The following is a 21,178-nucleotide window of genomic DNA, read 5'->3' as shown; positions in this document are numbered from 1 at the left end:
CGCTGAAAAATACCTGGCGCTGATGACACCCCATAAGGCAATCTGTTGCAGCGGTAAAGGCCCAGGTGTGTGTTGATGGTGGTGAATTCTTTGGAGTCCTCATTCAGTTCCAGCTGCTGGTAGGCCTGCGTCAAGTCCAGTTTGGAGAAAAACTTTCCCCCACTGAGTTCCGACAAAAGGTCGTCCGTTTTGGGAATGGTGTAGTTGTCTAACATGGACACTGCATTCACATTTACCTTGTAGTCTCCACAGATGCGGAGACTTTAGTCTGGCTTCACGACTGTGACAATGGGCGCCGCCCAGTCTGAAAATTGCACTTTCTCAAGGGTTCCCTCTGACTCTAATCTATCCAGCTCTTGGCCTACTTTTCCACGTAGAGCATAAGGGACTGGGCGTAGTTTGAAGTAGTGTGGCTGGGCTGTATGGTCCACAAAAATATTGGCTTGAACACCTTTGATGGTGCCTCTACTCTCCTCGAACAGTTCTGCGGCCTCATTCAGAATTTTTTCTAGTTCTGGATCAGTAGTGCCTTCTGTCACCGTCTGACACCAGTTCTCGGATCAGTCCAATTGGATGTGTTTCAGCCAGTCTCGACCCAGCAAACATGGTCCAGGTCCCCCCCCCCCCACCCCCCCCACCCCCCTCACCCCCTCCCTTTCTTTTTAATTTAGAGTTTTCTGTGGTGATCTTACGATTGTTTTCTACAGGAAGCTTCACGATTTAGCACCTTGAAGGCAATTGTGAGGCCATTGTGGGGCCAACCTGATGTAACAGGATTTTGTCTAACTGTCCTATCCTTAAACAGCAAACATTTCAAGAATGTGATTTAATGGGGCGATGATTTTATAGTGTGCTCTTGTTTGCTGGTAATAATTAATTAATGGGCAGTTTTGGGTATCATGATTCACATTTACGTTTGTTTTGTGTATCTGTTAAAGCGGACTTGGTGATGGCAAAAGAAGATAAAAGTATTGGCATCAAGAAAAGAGCAAACATGAAACAATCTCGAATCAAGGGTTGAGGAAGTCCCAGACTTCTTTATACATTTTGAAGAATCGACTGGAGAGACTTGTGGCTGTATTTCTAATACAAACGGCTGCAGCTTCAGTTAGAGAAGCTTCATAGAAGACAAAGTTAGATGGTGACTGCTGGAACCTGCAGACTTCCTGTAGCACATGGACATGTCTGCACATTTTTGAAGCCCATAGCATAGAGATTGCTATAAATCGCTTCGGAATTAAAAAAAAAAAAAAAAAAAGTTTGACGATGAAGTTGTTCAACAGCAGCAAAACACTTTTAGGCATTCCTCCGAGACATCAGAGAAAGCATGTTGCAAGCCAGAGTGCATTTTTGTTTTCAACAGAGAAGCATGAAAGAAAAAATAGATATAGAAAAAAAAACAAACTTACATTGCGCATCAGTAGGACTTGCAATATTTGAATATGAAGGCTGGAAAATGGTGCTTCAAGCTGCAGAAGAGGAAAAGGATGAAAAGCTTGTACAGAAAATAAGGTCCTTTGACCTTTTAGCATGGTAGCCAAATTATGATATTTAAGTAAACGCAACATTTTTTTTTTACTCTTATGTACATGTGTTGGATGTGTATGCATTTTTAAACATAAAATTTATTTGAATGTTATGGCATTATTATTCATGGGTATCAAAGGGGTTCAGCCATACAATCTCGATGTATTCAGTTTTCCTTATGAACCCCCTCAATGATTGATGAGCATTATAAATATATATCTTTGTGTGTGTGTTAAGGTCACATTGTATGTGATACATGATACGCTAGAATATTCCGACTTTCCCCCTACCTATTTCCGTTATCCTTGCTGTTGGGTGTGGCTTCGTTGTCAGCCTTTTAAACTTAATTACTTTAGCATAGGACCTTTATATATCAGTTCCTTCTGAAATAGCTCAGCTGATTAAAACTGAAATGTTCTATAGCCCATGTGTTGAGCAGGGAGGGGTTAAACTGAAATTTTGTAAGATTTGTTTTTCTTTATGAGTTCTGGTCCAAAAGTCAATCCTACCAGTGGATAACAGACTATAATATACAGTGCTTTCAGCGTCCCCACCAACTGGCGATGTTCCTACTAGGACGGGATGGGTCAACAGGTGGCACTGTTGTCCTCACTGAAATACCCCATGTGTCCTATGACGGGTTCATCATGCGGTCAGGAGGCGCGTTATAACCTCTAGCCCCGGGGTGGGGCCCTCAGAGAAACAATCCCCCATGTGCTCACAAGGCAGGACGTACGGGCCATGAGCAACGGGTGAGGCACCCTGAAAGAAGTCAGCCTTAAAAAAAAAGAAAAAAAAAAAAAAAGAAAGAAAGATTAAACATTCTACCCTCAAATAACAGAATTGAATGTAGCGTTATTCGTGTACAAAGTGCACAATAGCTTGACACCACACTAAAGAAAAACCAGCTTGGCTTACCGATATGGCTCAAACCAGGACAGTTTACAATGAACCTGATTTAATGTTCAAAATCAGCTTTGCGTTCTCAGGTGCATTCCTCTACACGTAGAAACGGGTGAATCAATCAGCACGACTATTTTGACCCCCTCCAACCATAACATACTCACATATGGAAACTACCGTAGGCACTAACAAACAGGGCGTTGTGTTTCACGTACTAGCGTTGATCAGTTGTAAATGATTTTTTTTTCAGTTTAGTCTTTGGTTTTTGTATACATGCATGAATGTATTTCTTTGTTAGCAGTTGTAAAGTAACACTAGTGGTGTTTGTACTATAGCTGTATTATTTGCGTTTGCAATACGCTGAAGTGAAAGACAACAACAAAAGTGTGACAGTAGGTATCTGTTAGTTTACCTTATGGTTCTATACTGATGATATTTACAGTTCTCTCTCTCTCTCTCTCTCTCTCTCTCTCTCTCTCTCTCTCTCTCTCTCTCTCTCTCTCTCTTCCTCTGTGTATGTGTGTGTGTGTGTCTCTGTCTCTCTCTCTTATCTATCACTGTGTGTGTGTGTGTGTGTGTGTGTGTGTGTGTGTGTGTGTGTGTGTGTGTGTGTGTGTGTGTGTGCGTGTGTGTGTGTGTGTGCTTGTGTGCGTGTGTGTATGTTCATGTGTACGTATAAATCAACGTTCAATCTAGGGCATATCGTATTCACAACATCTGGGTACCAACGCCACATTCATTTATACTGCCTGCCGACCATTCAAGCCCAATGGCAGTAACTTTTTTTTCAAACCTTTTTAAATTAATTTTTTACCATTTTTATATCACACGGACAATTGACACAACAACATAAACGAATAAAAATATATTTTGGGAAAAGAGAAAACACAAATTGCACAAAAACATAGTAACAGTGGGGAAAAAAAACAAACCAACAACAATTTAAACAACAACAACAACAAAACACAAACAAAAAAACCCAAAAAACAACAACAAAATAAACAAACAAACAAACAAACAAAAAAACAACAACAAAAAAACCCCAAACAAACACCATAAGTGACATACATATATAATATTCTAAGCATAACAACTGAGAATGGTTGAATAAGTCATTTTAAATAAGTCTTCAAATACAGTAATATATATCCATATCCCTACATATCAACTTGCACCCTTTTTTCAACATCTATCTTAGTTGTATTTTATGTCCATACATGGTTTGAAATATTGTTTCTGGTATGGCAACCACTTTATTTTGAAGCTGTGTATTTCACATGCAATCTTAGCATTATATTCTTTGATTTTGTATCATGAAACAATGTAATGTTCAAAAGCGTGAATATCTGGAAGGCATTTATCTAACATATTTATCTCTCTCTCTCTCTCTCTCTCTCTCTCTCTCTCTCTCTCTCTATATATATATATATATATATATATATATATATATATATATGTATATATATATATATATATATATATATATATATATATATATATATATAAACATCTTCACCAGGAGGATTAATAAATCAAGCACTGAATCTGTCTTCCTATCAGCATGGAAACCAAACAGTATTATACATTCATTGAATTTCAAATTCTCACACACTGTCTTTATGGCAGTAACTTAATCAAAATATAATCATATTTCCATGAGGTGCTTCTTCTAAGGACGGCTTTGTTCTACATCGTCTGTGACATCGTTTGCAGTCTGTTAAAGGTAAGAAGGACGAGTTAGGGTTCTGACCGTTGTCCTTATGTAGCTGTTGTGTGTTCTCGCCAGTCGGCACGTTCCACGTCATCAAAATCACGAGAGGGATAAGTTGTAAGAAACCTAAAGACATTATTCTGCCCAGAAACATTGCAATGTACTGGAATCCAAAAATTGAATGTCTCGGATCCAGCTGTGTGCATAATATATATATATATATATATATATATATATATATATATATATATATATATATATATATATATATATATATATATATATATATATATATGTGTGTGTGTGTGTGTGTGTGTGTGTGTGTGTGTGTGTGTGTGATGGAGGTTCACAGGTATCAGAGTACAACTCTTTGGCCACACGTTGAAATAAATGACCATGCCAGCTTTTTGTCCCATAGCTTGCACAGACATTGTCATGATGCAGTAAGTGACCCTGGGTTACATTGTGGGGACACTGTAAGCACTATGCATCACATACTTTGCACTGGCTGACATTCCTGTCTGTGATTGATTGTCTTTCAGTCCTGAAGTGGTATTACAGCTATGTGGCTAGGTTTGCTATAAAAAACCAAAAAAAACAAAACAACAACAACAACAAACAAAAAAAAAACATCCCCCCCAACCCCCGATTTTCACAGCAAATTATTGCATTTTCATACATGCTTAATAAAGAATACACAATCATTTCCATATACCATTTAAAAAAAAAAGAAGAAAAAGAAAAGAAATAGACACGTGGCGAAAAACATATGCATATGCAATTTGGCCTCAGGATAACACCGCTGAGGCTGACAGAATCCCTTTATGTAGGCATGCTTAACCCTTCAATGATAAACCCTTGTACTTCCGTAAAAATGTGGCCCTATGGTGACACCAGGTCGACAAAATCCCCATATATGTAGGCATGCCTTGCCCTTCCATTCCCAGATAGGAGGCTATGTCACGGTGACCCGGTACTTTCCTTCACCATGTAGAAAAAAATCCAAAGCCTCTGATAAACTTGTTTCACTTGCATGGCAGAGAATAGGTGCACACAAAAGGCAAAGTGAAAGAGACAGACAGCAGTGATCACGTTCAGACAGAAAGGCGATGTAAAAGAGACAGACAGCAGTGATCACGTTCAGACAGAAAGGCGATGTAAAAGAGACAGACAGCAGTGATCACGTTCAGACAGATAGGCGTTGTAAAAGAGACAGACAGCAGTGATCACGTTCAGACAGATAGGCGTTGTAAAAGAGACAGACAGCAGTGATCACGTTCAGACAGAAAGGCGATGTGAAAGAGACAGACAGCAGTGATCACGTTCAGACAGAAAGGCGATGTAAAAGAGACAGACAGCAGTGATCACGTTCAGACAGATAGGCGTTGTAAAAGAGACAGACAGCAGTGATCACGTTCAGACAGATAGGCGATGTAAAAGAGACAGACAGCAGTGATTACGTTCAGACAGATAGGCGTTGTAAAAGAGACAGACAGCAGCGATCACGTTCAGACAGAAAGGCGATGTGAAAGAGACAGACAGCAGTGATCACGTTCAGACAGATAGGCGTTGTAAAAGAGACAGACAGCAGTGATCACGTGCAGACAGAAAGGCGATGTAAAAGAGACAGACAGCAGTGATCACGTGATCTTTTGCATCATCTCCATTGGCTCGCTGTTTCACACAGAATAAAGTATTAGATCAGCACTCTATGTTATAAATGCATTCACACATCTGCCCCTTCCTACCTTTGTGGCTGCCTTCACCTCTACTCTCCATCTCGCTCTCTACGATCCAGTATGTTTACGCATACCTAGATTCAAACACTCTGCTGCTGGACGCTGTTCTTTCTCTGTCCTTGGACCTAGCATTTGGTATGAACTTCCTCTTTCACTTCGCCAGGTCTCCGCACTCAGCTCTTTCAAATCTGGCCTTAAAACCCACCTCTTCAGAAGATAGCCTCCTTCGCCTGCCTCTTCCTTGCCTTCTCTTTCTTCAGTTTTAGAGTTATGCATGCGTGTGAATGACTGCTGTGAAGGCGCTTAGATTTGTCTCTGCACAAAATTCAGTGCTTTATAAGTACTATCATTATTATTATTATCATTATTATCATTATAACTATTACTATTATCACGTGCAGACAAATGGCGATATTAATTAAAGAGACAGACAGCAAAAGATGGCAGGAAGCCAGAATTAAAGCTGAACAGCCACCAGAGACATTATTTACAGTCTGTATTTTGAATAGCCATTTTCAGAATATCATTTGGGTACACTACAGTATGATTTGGATGATTTGTGTCTGCAAGAAACCATGACCAATGGAGACTGTCCTATCAACGTTGACAATCTCATAGTGTTTCAAACATGGCGAAAGAGAACTAGCCATACATTATATTAGTAATGGCATGTTTTCCTCTCCATTTGTCTGAAGCGCTGTTAAAGTCATTTTAGCACTGCACAGAACTGTTCACCAGATTCTTCCAGGTCTATTGTGTGTCAAAGCCTGGCTTCCTGCTGACAGTTTTCCTGTCCACTCGGCATTGTTCTCTGTCCATCGCTTATTTGTTTGCTTTTCCCCACTCTCTCTCTCTTTTTTTTTTTTTTTTTTTAACATCCATGTCAGAATGCAGACTCCTATGTCAGAATGCAGACTCATGTCAGAATGGAAACTCTCATGTCAGAATGCAGACTCCCATGTCACATTGCAGACTCCCATGTCAGAACACAGACTCCCACGTCAGAATGCAGACTCCCATGTCAGAATGCAGACTCCCATGTCAGAACACAGACTCCCACGTCAGAATGCAGACTCCCATGTCAGAATACAGACTCCCATGACTCACAGATTGTGGGTGGTCTGCTGATTAATGAACGTTTATCGTTATTGAGTGGTAATTCTCACCATTTACAAGGCACGCAACTTCAAGTCAATGCGGCTTATGTTACCCATTTAACTAGCACACAGGTAAATAAAAGGTACATTGGAACAAACCCAGACACTTCCGACACGGAAGCTCCGGGCTTGTCCTTATACATTTGACATGTCCTCACTTGACATTTGACATGTGCACACAGCAGCAATGACAAAAGAAATGTGCAAACACAAATTTAGCTTTTATTCAAGACTGGCATAGCCTTTTAATCCTGAATATATTAAACAGATGGTACGGACAATACAGAACAAACACACGGTTAATGATTATACTTGGGAAGGATCCGAGGCCCCGAATCCCAGACTGACAGCCAGGCGGGATGTCGAGGAGCACGTGAGCCAAGGTCGATCCACGTGGCGCTGTTGTTGGAGTTAGTGAACAATGTTCCTCATGGGGAGATCACTTGGCCACAGGGCAGCCATGTTTCAAACCTGTTTTCTGGTTGATATGTCTGGGCACAGATGTTCAGTATGTGCTTAAGCTTACGGAAATACAGTCATCTTCACACACATACAAACACACACACACAGACATACACAGACACACATGCACACAGACAGCCACATCTATAGAAACAGACAAATTCACAGATACAGACACACACCAACACTCTCACAGACACACAAAGACACACACACACATGGAACAGCTGACAGCAACGTGAGCAGTGCAGGGTTCATGTGGAACAGCTGACAGGAACGTGAGCAGTGCAGAGTTCACTGGGAAACCGCAATAAGTGGGTGACCACTGTCCAATGATGTCATAAATCTCCGAGGCGTTCAGCGAGTCATAAACCACGGTGGGTCACTGAATAAAAGATACTGATAGGCTGAGTCATTGCGCATTTAACCAACTTGGTGTGCCGTGAAGTTTGTTGTCAAGTCGACAGATAAGATTGAGTCTGATACGAGGGGATCTGATCTACCTGCCTATCGACCTCTTACATGCCTTAACGCTAAGGAGGAGGGCGTTCAGGCCTCTAGTTGCACCATGAAGGATGTTTTAAAACTGATAGATCAGTTCGAGTTAGAACGTCCACTAAGCTCTGACTGATGTTCCCACATACCTACTCTGCACACGCAATATTGCTGATTTGGAAGCATGTGAAGTCATGTTATTGCTTTCAATCCCAGTGATTTTATCACTCACACAGTAAACGACTGAAAGGCCATTATGTAGACTGTTGGCCAACGTCACTTTAAGTCAGTCGGGTCAGTCCTGCATATTCATATTCACGATTGCATGCATCTATATAATTATGTTTCCTTGGTAAAGTGTATGATTCACTTCAACTGCTAGGTGCATATCTGTCAGTTCATTCGATTATCTGCTTTTGCAGTTATTGTTTGCTTAATAACGTGTGTGTGTGTGTGTGTGTGTGCGCGCGCGCACGTGTGTGTGTGTGTTTGTGTGTAGATTCATTTTGCCACTTGTGAAAATGATGTTTCGCGTGTGTGCACCCACCCACGCACACGGACACACACACACACACACACACACACACACACACATCACTTCCAAAATGGCGGAGACTACAATTTAGCTGTAAGAAGTTGTCGCAAACGTTTTGTAGAAATGAGAACGAGAAAATCGAGTGGGAAATCACTTGCGTCCGTACACTGTAAATCCACTCAGAACAATGAGGCAACTGGACTCCTCCTTAAAACCGGTGAGTCCGTGAATGTTTTGAGAAGTGAGTCTGGGCGTACTGAACATAGCTGTCTTATCCCACTGACACGAGTTCCAGGAAAGCGTCTGCAAGACCGATCGGCAATCTCAGTTCCACCCCAGAGATGTCCCACACGATCATGGAACTAAGGAACATCATAATGGTCTTGTGTGATCGTGTCTCTTCCCTGGAAGCAATTATGTGGGGACAACAAGAGCCAACAAAATGTTGCAGGATGGAACCTGTTTCCATGACAACACAAGCAACACAAACTGACAGCCCCAGCTTAGCCCCATCCCCAGCCCTACACCTACCTACGCAGATGTGGCCAGAGTTTCCTCACCAGAGAACCCAGCGAGTTCCCCAGACAGGAAACCAGCAAGCCACGAAGACAAAACTGCCCTTCAAAAGAAGAAAAAAAAGATGTTGAAAAATCGGTGACGTCGTATGACGTGAAGACGATGGATGACGGAAAAAATACAAAGTCTAGCAGTACATGTTCTGCACAGAAAGAAGAAAATGGGGAATTTCCCAAGGAAACAATTCTCCACGATTCTGTGCTCAACTATGTGCAGGAAAACAGACTGGGCAGATCATACCACTTCAAAGCCTCCATGCAAAAAACCCGCACAGTGTCTGACACCAGAAATTTACTTCAAGCTGTTACCACCACAGAGAAAGAGCCTGAAGCTGTTGTCATTCATTGTGGCATCAACGACTTAAAATCAAAAGATACAACAGAAGTCAGTAAAGATCTCAACATTGAAAGACAATGCAAAGAAAAATCCAATAACAAAGTTGATCTTAAGTTCAGCAATCACTGTCAAAGATTCGAAACTGGAGATCAAGAGACAACTATTCAGCGCAATGGTGGCTTCAGAACTGTTTGACGAAAAAAAACATATCATTTATAAAGAACGACAACCTCAAGACCAACGCCCTCAGAGACGCTGACCACCCCAACGGCAGAGGAGCCAGCATCCTCGCAGGAAACATTGGGTGACATGTTCGAGATCTTCTCTGGAAAACAACGAAGAAATCAACACCCAAACCCAGGTTCCACCATCACCACAACCCCGTCCCCTTTCATCACAGCTGGTACAATCCATCACCACAACCCCGTCCCCTTTCATCACAGCTGGTACAATCCGTACGACGCACTGATGGACTGGCCAGTGCTCTATTAACATTTGCGTCAACTTCTGCCTAGCACTGATTAATTTTTGTGCTGAGCGATATCCTTGTTTTGCTGAGTGACCTTTCTTCATGCCGTCTGCAAGTGCATTTTTCGTTGACAATATTTTGCCTGTTATTTTTGTTTCCCCCGTTTCCTTTCATTTACTATTTATTTTCTAACCATCTTATAGTTTGATTTATTCATATATTATCAATAACATTATATTCCTGTTTGATAAGAAAGATAATCAGTAACGAAAAAGCAAACGCAATTACACATTAGGCTGCTCCAGTGCAACTGCAGATCTATTCTATCCAGCCTGGCCTATTTGAAACATTTTCTAGCATCAAGTAAGTGTGACGTTTTGATTTTACAGTCACTTAACATCAGTGCATGTAAGCTTCCCAAACTTCCAAATTATTATTTTCCACCTGTATATGAAACTGGGAACGAGGCCAAGAAGATAAGTACTGCTATTTATATACTTAGGGAATTTCAGTATAATCCATGTCAGTCTCCTGTTTCAAAATTCATTGCAAGCTTTGACATACACTCTTCTGCAGCTACAGTAAAATTTAGCAACAAGCTAATTCTTAACGTACTTTCCGTTTATCTTCCGAAAGGTCCAAACGATCGAAATACTGAGTGGTTTAGAACATTACAAGAACAACAGCCTGGTAAATGGGTAATAGCAGGTGGTTTCAATGCTCACGCTCCATTCTGGGAAAAGGACTGTAAAACTGTGACAAGCAATTAGTTAATAGAAAATATCACGGACAGCCCCTTTTATCTTATGAAAGATGGTAGTGTTACTAGAATTCTTGACGTCTCGAAACACAGACCAACAGAAATTGACCTGACACTAATATCCCCAGAGCTAGTCCCATCATGTACTTGGGAAACACATAAAGACACACAGGGAAGCAGCCATGTGCCCATCATCATTACAATAGCTGATGATGATAAACAGCCTGATAATAACGTCGACATAATTCTAAAATATAAATATAAAAATGCAAATTGGGATTTATTTCAAAACATTCTTACCTCTCACGATTTTGAAGAAAAAACAACTTGAGAATGAGAGTGTAGATGTAATGTATTCAAATTTTACAGAAGCTGTGTTATCAGCAGCTGATATGTTGATCTCAAAAAGTAAAGGCTGTGAAGTCAGGGGACCGTTCAGGCAATGTCTGGTGGAATGATACATGTGAAAAGGCTTTTTTTTAATTTTTATTTTTTATTTATTTTTTTAATGCAGTTAATTACAAGAAAGAAACATTTAAGAACTACCTCACAGACAGTAAGCCCCCAAACCACAAAGAAATGAAGAAAGCAAATACTCAGAGTAATATGACAGAAGCCCAAGTTAAAAAAGATCATTGGTCATCATTTTGTTCACAAGAAATTTCAGATCATAAAGACTTTAATAAAGTCTGGACAAAAATGAAAGAAATCAAAAATAGAATAAAGTTACCAAGTTGCTCAATATCAAATGACCAGGAAAAGGCAGAAATCTTTGTTGAAATGTTTGCGAAAATTAGCAAATACGAAGACATCACCTGCGTGTAAATCAAATAGAGACAGAGAAGAAAATAGTGCTGTATACAGTGATCCCATTCCGCAAAACGGCTTGTGGTTTAATTCTCCTATTACATATGAAGAGTTACAAACCGCTATAGCTTCACTTAGCAATAAGAAAAGTTCATTTGGCGTCGATGCACTATCTAATGTGATGCTAAAACACATTCCAAAAAAAACAAAACAAAAAAAAAAAAAAAATGCATTGTTTTCCAACACATAATATATCAGAAATGTTGGATATCTGGAACTGTACCACAGATATGGAAAATGGTGTACTGGTTTTAAAAGCAGGAAAACCTAAACGTAATAAAAATAGCTAATTAAAAATTGCTTTCACCTCGCATGTCAGTAAATTAATGGAAAAAAAAATAGACCTGTTTAGAATGATAACTTACTGCGAATAATACAATATCATTCCAGTGAACCAGGCTGACTTTAGAAAAGGAAGATCAATGGTCGAACACCCAGTAAAGATTACAATTTAAATAAAACATCAGTTTGCCTGCAGAAAAAGTGTCCTAGCAACGTTTTTTGATGTACAAAAAGCCTACGATCAGGTTTGGCACAAACGTCCGTTTCACAAACTGAAATCGGCTGGAATATCTGGTAATCTCTATGGGTATATAAAAAGGTTGTTTTTTTTTGTGTTTTTTTTCAAATAGAATTATTCAAGCAAGGGTGGGAACACATTATTCTTTGCCGCATAAACTTGACATGGGAATTCCACAGGGCTCAGTTATAGCCCCTATTCTCTTTAATGTTCTTATTCAGGATCTCCCAAAGGCATTGTCAAAATTGTGTAGTGATAGTACAGTATGCTGATGATATATGTATGTGGATGGGTGGCAATCTAAAGAAAAGTCAACCCTACAAAAAGCACAGAATTACATACGTCGTTTGTATCAATCTGATCTTGATAACCTTGGTAACTATAAATATGTTTGAAAATAGGCTTTGTCGACTGAAAAAAACATGTATGATGTTGTTTAATTCAGGTGGTAACCCATCTAGCATACCCATTTTTAAATTACTTGGTGACGTCATTGATTATAAACAGCTGGTGAAGGTTTTAGGTATTTATCTTACTTCAAAGCTGACATGGAACATTCACTTTGATTACATCTTAACAAAGGCAAGGAAAAGTATCAATTCTATGAAAGCCACTTGCCCTGGGGAATTGATACAAAAACATTGATTCATCTTGCCATGGCCCTTGTAAGATCTAAGACAGGCTATGTACAAGAAATATTTTTCAGTGCACCTAAATATCTATTACAAAAGATTCAAAGTGTAGACTGTAAGGCTAACAAAATTGCCCTCGTAGTGCCCTCTCATGCATCCAATCAGGAAACATACAAAACAGCCGGAATTCTTCCCTTAAATGAACATCGTGAGTTAGCAACAGCAAAATTCGCTGTAAGATACACTTCAATAACAACAAAATTCATTGCTATTGCTGATGAACTGACAGTAAGATCTGACATTGATTTTCCTGAAAGAGCTAAAACCATTTCATCACAAGAAACAGTTGCAACTTACGTTTCAAATTTGTTAAAAGAATCTGATGTTAAAATGAAAGAGTTAGCTGCAAAACAACATCATTCTCCTGTTCCTTTTTGAATAATGTTGAAAGCAGATTTGATATCAGTTATTCTGAAACAAAAAAGGAAGAAAACATCACTATCACGACAAATACAGCCATAAAGCAATGAAGCTGCTGATAAAGCAGCTAAAAGAGGAGCACAAGGTTCAGAAAAATCGACAAAAATACATGTCCGTCTTTCCATAAAAGAGGCCTACACTTTGTTAGGAAAATTAGAATGGGGTCGATTTCATAACTGCTGGAAGGAAAAGTTTTTAAAACACAAAGGAACATTATTCCACGAGAATATTATTAAAGAAACGATACCGAATCCATCAGCATGCTATACAAGATTAATAACCTCAACTTTTTTCCGTATAAAACCTGATGCGCTGAAGACAAAGTATAGTAAAAATGTTACATGCATCTGTGGTAAGCAGTTCAGCTTGCATCATTGTTTCACTGTCAGCAGTTACGTACCTTCTTGCCAAAGTATTTCAAAGAGAATGATTATTCTGCAGATGATTTGTGGAAAGTTATTTCTGACAAGGTTCTTATGGTCGAACTTTCACAGGCATTAGTTCATAGCCCCATCTCAATATTCCTTTAATGTACTTCAAAATTCTGTTAATGGCTCTGGTCATTATCATTATTATTATTGAATTGTTATTGTTAAATGTAGCTGCATGTTAGTTATGCATTTTGGGGGTAGTTTTCTAGTTTTCTACCTCTTCTGTTTTCCTCTTCCCTACCCCCCCTAACCACCACAACCCCACCTTATTTATTTATTTTTTTAAATTGTCTAATATCACTGATAGTGAAAAGACGCTAAACTAAACAACGATCACACACACACACACACACACACACACACACACACACACACCACACACACACACACACACACGCACACACACACTTTAACACAAAGACACACAAGTCTCATTAAGTAATTCATGACCCAGCCATACAAATATGGTTCACCCAGTCAGCCGTTGGTCGATGTTGAAGAGGCCAAGTTTTATGACCCAGCAACTGGTTCAACAGTGTTGAAAGGTGACCGCCCTCGTATAGCTCCATCATTGTTAAGACAATCACGCTATTCAGGTTCAAGACCAATGGCCCCAGATCGCCCCAGACAGACTCCAAAAGCAAATAGCCCTTCAGCTACAGATTCTGGATACTGGGATGGTGAACTGGGGCTGTTGGATCCGAAGGCTAAGATGGCAGATCTGTAGCTGGACCACAAAGAGATAGACCATTATGAATTATATGCATAAAAATGGAAGGAAATGGAAATTAGGTCGGATACTTTTGACACATGAAAATTGAACAAAATGGAAAATTGGTCAGGATAGTTTTGACGGGTTACTGTCAGTACTGACGATTGAAACCAGACATTTCTGATTTGACTTGTGCAGCAATAAATTTTTGTAGTTTGATTTCTTTCTCTTTTCTACGTTTCTCTTGCACAATAGTGTATGTATACAGGAAAGGGTTTAAAGCTGAGTTACAAGGCAGCACAAAGACAGCCATTGCTGTGTTGATCTCTCCTGGAACAGGTACATCCAGCTTTGCCAGGAGTCCACAAACACCAATGGGGAACCAGCACAGAAAGTCTGACATGGCAATGACCAGGAGGCGACGAGCGATGGTGGCCTCCTTAGATCTGGTTTTGTCTTTGATAACTACGTTTTCCTTGCTATTTGATCCATGACCAGACATTGTATTGGCTCTGACTGACCAGTAGATGAGAGCCTGGCCTGTAGCTATACACATAAATATGACCATGTTTGATATAACCATTATACAAAAAGAATAATGGCGACCGGGGAAGTCAGATCTAGTGACAGGCAGAGGAATGCAGATGCCTGTCTGGCTGTAAAACTCCCAGTGGGACGTCACAGGGAGTAAAGGGATTGAGGCCAGGATCACCCCTAGTCCCCAGCTGACAGTGCAGGCCACGTGAGCTGATGTTGGTCCAAAACGAAGACGGCTGAAAGGAAATCGCATAACCAGAAAACGATCTAGAGTGATGAGGCAAACAAGAAGTGATGATACTTCACAAGACAAAAGGGAAATAAATCCAGAAATCGCACATACTGTGCTTCCCTTCCAGTGAGATTCATTCCACAGGTAGGTACCAGCATACAGACGGTCAGCCACTGCAATGATCAACAGGTAAACTCCCATGAAAAAGTCAGACACAGACAGATGAATAACAAACACTGCATAACCAACTTTACTTTTTGAGGAGAAGGACCAGATACGGTACACAATGCTGCAGATGTTCCCCAACAGAGCAGTCATGATAAAGATGACAATTACAGCTCGGTAAGAGCCATATTTCAGCAGATTATCACAAGAGGAGATTTCATCTTCTGGCACACGGCATGTCCCCACAAAAGTGTCTGGAAGCAGAGCAGGACAACAAAGCTTGAAGTTTTCAGCAAACAACTCTTGTAAATTATCCATTTCTTTTAGAAAGTCTGGGCTGAAATCAGTTATATGACAACCTTGCAAATCCAAACTTTTCAGGTTCCTAAACAATCCCGCTCCTTCAAGAGAGTTCAGCAATCTGCTATGGGAAAAGTCTATAGTTTCCATCTGGGGCATGAAGTCAGAGAAAGCGCTCAAGTGAGAAAAGTTATATGAAACACGCGAAAGATTGAGCAATAGCAGGGATTTCAATATGTGACGTATTTCATAACTACAAATTCCATTGATCAAAGGATTACCAGAGATGTCCAGTTCTTTAAGTTCGCCCATTTGTGAAAAGTGATTAAAGTCAATGCATTGCATAACATTATCACTGATGTCTAACACATGAAGGTTAGGCAGAAGTACGTCACTGAAATTTCTCCAGCCACATGCTCCAGCACCAAGATAGATCAGCATGATATGATTTGTGAGGACATCCAAGGTAAGACCACTGCCCCTGCCTTCCAGATAACGTAACTTGGGGAACGTGTCAGGCTGAAAGACCAGACGGTCAGTAAACGACAGTCCATAACAAACACAGTGATCAGGACAAGAGTCAGTCCCACACATCAGTTCATCGTCCTGCTGTGGACACTGAGGCCAACCGTCACAGAGGTGGTCAGCGTGTAGACATATTTCACGGTCCTTCCCACGACATCGGTACAACCCTAAACATGTGAATTTGGCACACCCAGTTTCATCCTCATGTCCCGGACAGTCAAACATTCCATTACACCTGGTGTAGACAGGTAGACAATAACCATTTCCAGGGCAATGGAAGTGAGTGTCTGGACATCGAGTTGTGTTTCCAGGATGAGGGATTACAGAGAAACTTCCAGGTCTGTCAAAGTTGACGAGTGCTGGTGGATCTGTGACACTGAAAACCGTCTTGACTGACTTGAAAGAATCACAGTGTTGTTCATCACGTGCTGTCCTGCAGTCGACGTAATTATCACACACATGTGTGACACTGATGCACTGAAAGAGAAATGACGGACGACAATGAAAAAAGGACAAGGAATGTTGCTCAGTTCAGAAAATAAATATGAGCACTCTCTATATCTCTGTCTGGCTGTCTGTCACTCTGTGTCTCTGTATCTCTGTGTCTATCTCTCTTTCTGTCTCTTCTTTCACTCTCTCTATCTGTATCTGTGTCTGTCTGTCTATTTGTCTGTCTGTTTTCACTCTGTGTGTATTTGTGTCTGTCTGTCTATTTGTCTGTCTGTCTTGCCCCCCAGAACACACACACACACATGCACGCTTTATGGGGGAAAAGAATGATTCAGACAAAGAGAGTGTACCTGTCCCCGGCCACATGTAAAGGTGTTCTTTGCACAAGGCGGGAACTGACAGAACGATTCATCACTGTTATCTCTGCAGTCCTGACGCCAGTTACACACCACAGTGTACGGCACGTATTCACCTGTGGCCTCACATCTGAGGTAAGGAGTGACTTGTGTCGGAGCAGCTTTACACTTGGCCGATCGTGACATACGTCTACGCTCCAGTTTCTCTGTGCACAGACTGTCACGGTCACAGGCCAGTGCAACGAGTGTCACGTGCCCCGATAGACATCTGACGAGGGGCACAGGTGAAGCTGTGAGGTCATGTTTGGGTTCAATCAGAACTGGTTTACTGGGCTGATCATCTGTTGCTGTGGGCACTCTGCACAGCACAGCTTCTGTTTTCACTTTGGGTGTCTGAAAGGAAAGAGAAGATTTATAAAGCCAGTAAGCACACACACACACACACACACACACACACACACAGAGAGAGAGAGAGAGAGAGAGAGAGAGAGAGAGAGAGAGAGAGAGAGAGAGAACAAACATTTCCAAATGCACAACAATGTGACATAAAAGTTCAGAAAACACGAATGTCTTTTAACTCCAAAAATGCAGTTAGGCAACATTTGCAAATCTAATCATCTTACTTACAGCTAAAATGACTTATGTGCCTCCTTTGAGCATATTACAAAAATTATAAACCGATTTTGGAGACAGATATTTTTTAGGAACATATGTTACAAACCTTACAAAGCCGTAACTCTCATGACATGCCTTTTTGTCTCCGTGTTTCTATTTCTAGCTGATGATTACTACTTCGAAATCTGAAGAAGCTGATAACGTAATTAGCAGGCATTAGACTTTTATATTTTTCTCTAACAAATCTAATTTTGAAATTTCGATAAAACAAACATTCCATATATTTTGCAAACTATCTTTCAAAGCAATGTTGACATTCTTGCAGAAAGATTCCCTCTCCAAGAAGAATTGAGCATCCCAAACACAGTCATACCCTGCTTCTATTAAAATGTGTCTGATATAACTCATCCATTTTGAAAAATAAGTACATTTTGATATAAATCAAGTAATATCAAATGCATTTCCCAGAATATTTTTCTGTGTTTGATATAACTAAGCTGGTCCAAAATCGAACTAATCCCATTTTCACTAACACACTAATTGGATAAAAACCAGTTTCTCCATAAACAATTTGGGTCATAGTATATCTGTTCAGTTTGAATAAGCATTTCAAAAATTTCAATCATAATTTTTCAAGTATATCTACATTTTCATAACCCCATATTTCTGCACCATACAACAAAATAGGAACAATCATGGACTGGTACATGTCCAGAACGATATGTGAAGGTAAATCTTGGTTTCTGGCTGACTGAAGTAATGAAAACATAGCCTTTTGAGCCTATTCATAAATATTTTTTTTAGCTTAGTAAAAAGTTCCGTTTCTACTAAATTCGATACCAAGATATTTAAAAGAACCAACAACACCCAAACATGTATCACCAAACTTAAAAACAGGCTTTAGCTTGTTCGTAGAATTAAATATCATCACTTTAGTTTTCTTTACATTAACCACTAGTTTCCAGTTTAAACAATATTTGTGAAAACACTGAGGGACTGTTATAATCCTTCTTTGATCTCTGAAAGTAAAATTGTGTCATCTTCATACAAGAGTTCAAATAGTCACATGTAACTATCTAAGTCTGAAATGTTAACATTCAATAAAAGATCAACAGATGGACTCTCATGCTCAGTCAAATACAACACAAATTCATGTTCATTATATTATCATTTTACCATTCACGCCTTCATGGACAAGTGTTTGCCATAACCCACTTCTCCAAACTGAATCAAAGGCTTTTTTTTTTTTTTTTTTTTTTTTTTTTTCAACAAAAGCACAATCAAATTTCTTCTTTTTCATGAAGAAAATATCAATTAGTGATTTCAAAACAAACATTTGATCTAATGTAGAATGGGACTTAATCCTCTAAATCCTGCTGGGGCCCCTGAAAGGAAGGAGGAGGAATTTTTGTTTAATGTCCCGTCACACATATCGGTGATTGAAGACATTTTGTTAAAGTATTTATGAATACATCTGAGTATTATCGGTTAGAAGGGGTGGGAGATGTGGATGAATGGAGGGTTGGGAGAAACTGGGCAAATGAGGGTAAAAATGTGGATGAAATTTGGAAGAAAAAAAAATTCTCTAAATACAGTTACAGGAAATTACTTAAAGGACTTTGTAAAAGAGAAGTCGTTAAACTGACAAGTGAAACAACTGATAATGAATGCAAAAAGTCAAAAACATCAACGTTCTCAGTCACTTGTGAAGACACACTTTCGTGTACAAAAGGCCCCTGAAAGTATATTGTTTACATTGATATAATCAGTAAGCCATTTAACACTGTAGTGAATAAGCTTTCCAACACAGCTGAGCAGAGTTATTTCCTATAATTATCACAGTTAAGTGTATCACCTTTGCCTTTATACAATGGCACTATCAAGCCGTATACCCATTTTCTGGTACAACACCTTCATCCAGAATCTTGTTAAATAATTTGCAATATGTTTCTGTCAGCTGTTAATGATATATTCGTTACAAATCATGTTTTCACCGGCACTTTTGCCTTTCTTCAGTCTTTTGATGGTTGAAGTAATTTAATCTTCAGTAATACGTGCATTCAAAATATCACCAATATCCTCTAAATTGATAATATGCAATGTCATTGTATTGTCAATATATTCATTATCATTAACGTTGAGTTTGCTGAAATGGTGAAACTTGTGTTCTAAATCTATGGGACATGATGTTTTCTGTTTCTTTTTAATTCTATTCCAGATTCTCTTGAATTACTTTTGTGTAAACTTCGTAGTTCTTTGCACCTTTTTTTTTTTTTTTTTTTAATCTAAGACTTTTCTGCTTTCTTTAAAATGGACTTATAACTTTTGCTGACTCTTTCGAGCCTTTCTCTATTTTCACTAGAATCTCTTTTTTTTAAACTCTGTGTTTAGCTTTAAAATAATCTGACTCAAACCAGCTGTGACTGTCTCTGCGTTTTGTTTCAGAAGAATGAATTTGATATGTCCCAAGAGTATCTTTTACCGTCTGAATCAGAATGTTTGCGAGCTTATCATTTATGGCGTTATTATCATCAGCATCGATAACGTCATTACTTGTAAGCTCAGTGTTAGACAACTTGTCTTGAAAAGAAACAGCCTTTTCGTGTTCCCATTTTAGTATTATTTCATTCTGACCTATTAAATTTGATGTGGCACATTTTTTATGAAACGGTATGACAGCCGTATACTGATTTTTATGGTTCAATATGTGACATTCAGTAGCCAGAGACAAGATCAACCCACTGTGTATGACAGATAATAAAGCATCAAATGAGGCAGTAGTAAAATCTTTTATTTTTGTCTAAAAAAGGGGGGGTGGGGGAGGGGGGGTCCAATCACGTAGTCAAACACACACACACACACACACACACACACACACACACACACACACACACACACACACACACACACACACACACACACACACACACACACACTGTAATTTCGTTTGGGTTGGGGAGGAGGAGAATTCCTGTGTGGGTGGAGACAGTGCCCATAGGCCCTCTGGATGGAGTCAAGGTGTGAGGCACTGAATGGCAGCCAGGGGCCATCCCTGAAGCTGTTGATAGTTTGCTGTGACATTTCAAAATCCACAAACATACATTTTCTGCCGTTTCAACAATATATTGCAACATATATATATATATATATATATATATATATATATATATATATATATATATATATATATATATATATATATATATATATATATATGGAAAAATCTTCATAGACTGTGATGGAGAGCCATTTGAATTCTCTCTGAGGGAGAGAGGCAGTTGTATGCCTGATGCAACTGTAGTTTAATCTGGGTGTGCAAATCAGAACACAAGAGCTATGCAAACAATAACACTATCATCGAGTGTCACAAGAACTGTGAAGCAAATGACATTAATTAAACATGTTAGTGTCAGTGTCTCTCCTCTTTCCCATTTGCTTCTCTCTGTATTCCCCCCTACCCTCGCCCCCTATTTATTTCAATATCATTAATTCCATGGTCTCCCAAGGAGACAGGAAGTCTTTTATTGTCTCCGAGGAAAGTGGCACAATGGTTAAGACGCTTATCTGCTAACACAGAGTCCATGAGAGTCTGGGTTCGAATCCCACTCTCGCCCTTTCCCCGAAGTTTGACTGGAAAATAGGATTGAGCATCTAGTCGTTCAATACCCTGACTGGTACATACGTAT

At 39.5% G+C, this 21,178-nt stretch overlaps 1 protein-coding gene across 1 annotated transcript in view; it reads right to left on the bottom strand.

Moving 5' to 3' along the window:
* Positions 1–263: 263 nt before the first annotated feature.
* Positions 264–21,178, bottom strand: part of LOC143276044 (uncharacterized) — a 23,554-nt gene continuing 2,639 nt past the window's right edge. The window contains exons 4-10 of the mRNA XM_076580430.1: positions 16,872–17,270; positions 16,020–16,548; positions 15,336–15,500; positions 14,714–14,858; positions 8,810–8,933; positions 7,350–7,436; positions 264–542 (exon numbers count right to left, since the gene is read on the bottom strand). Coding sequence (XP_076436545.1) covers positions 264–542; positions 7,350–7,436; positions 8,810–8,933; positions 14,714–14,858; positions 15,336–15,500; positions 16,020–16,548; positions 16,872–17,270 — 1,728 coding nt within the window. The remainder of the gene's footprint in view (positions 543–7,349; positions 7,437–8,809; positions 8,934–14,713; positions 14,859–15,335; positions 15,501–16,019; positions 16,549–16,871; positions 17,271–21,178) is intronic.

The sequence above is a fragment of the Babylonia areolata genome, chromosome 31 (genome assembly GCF_041734735.1).
Source record: "Babylonia areolata isolate BAREFJ2019XMU chromosome 31, ASM4173473v1, whole genome shotgun sequence".
In the NCBI taxonomy this organism is placed as follows: Eukaryota; Metazoa; Mollusca; class Gastropoda; order Neogastropoda; family Buccinidae; genus Babylonia; species Babylonia areolata.
The sequence above is the reverse complement of the archived record's forward strand: the minus strand, read 5'-3'. Positions and strand labels throughout refer to the sequence as shown.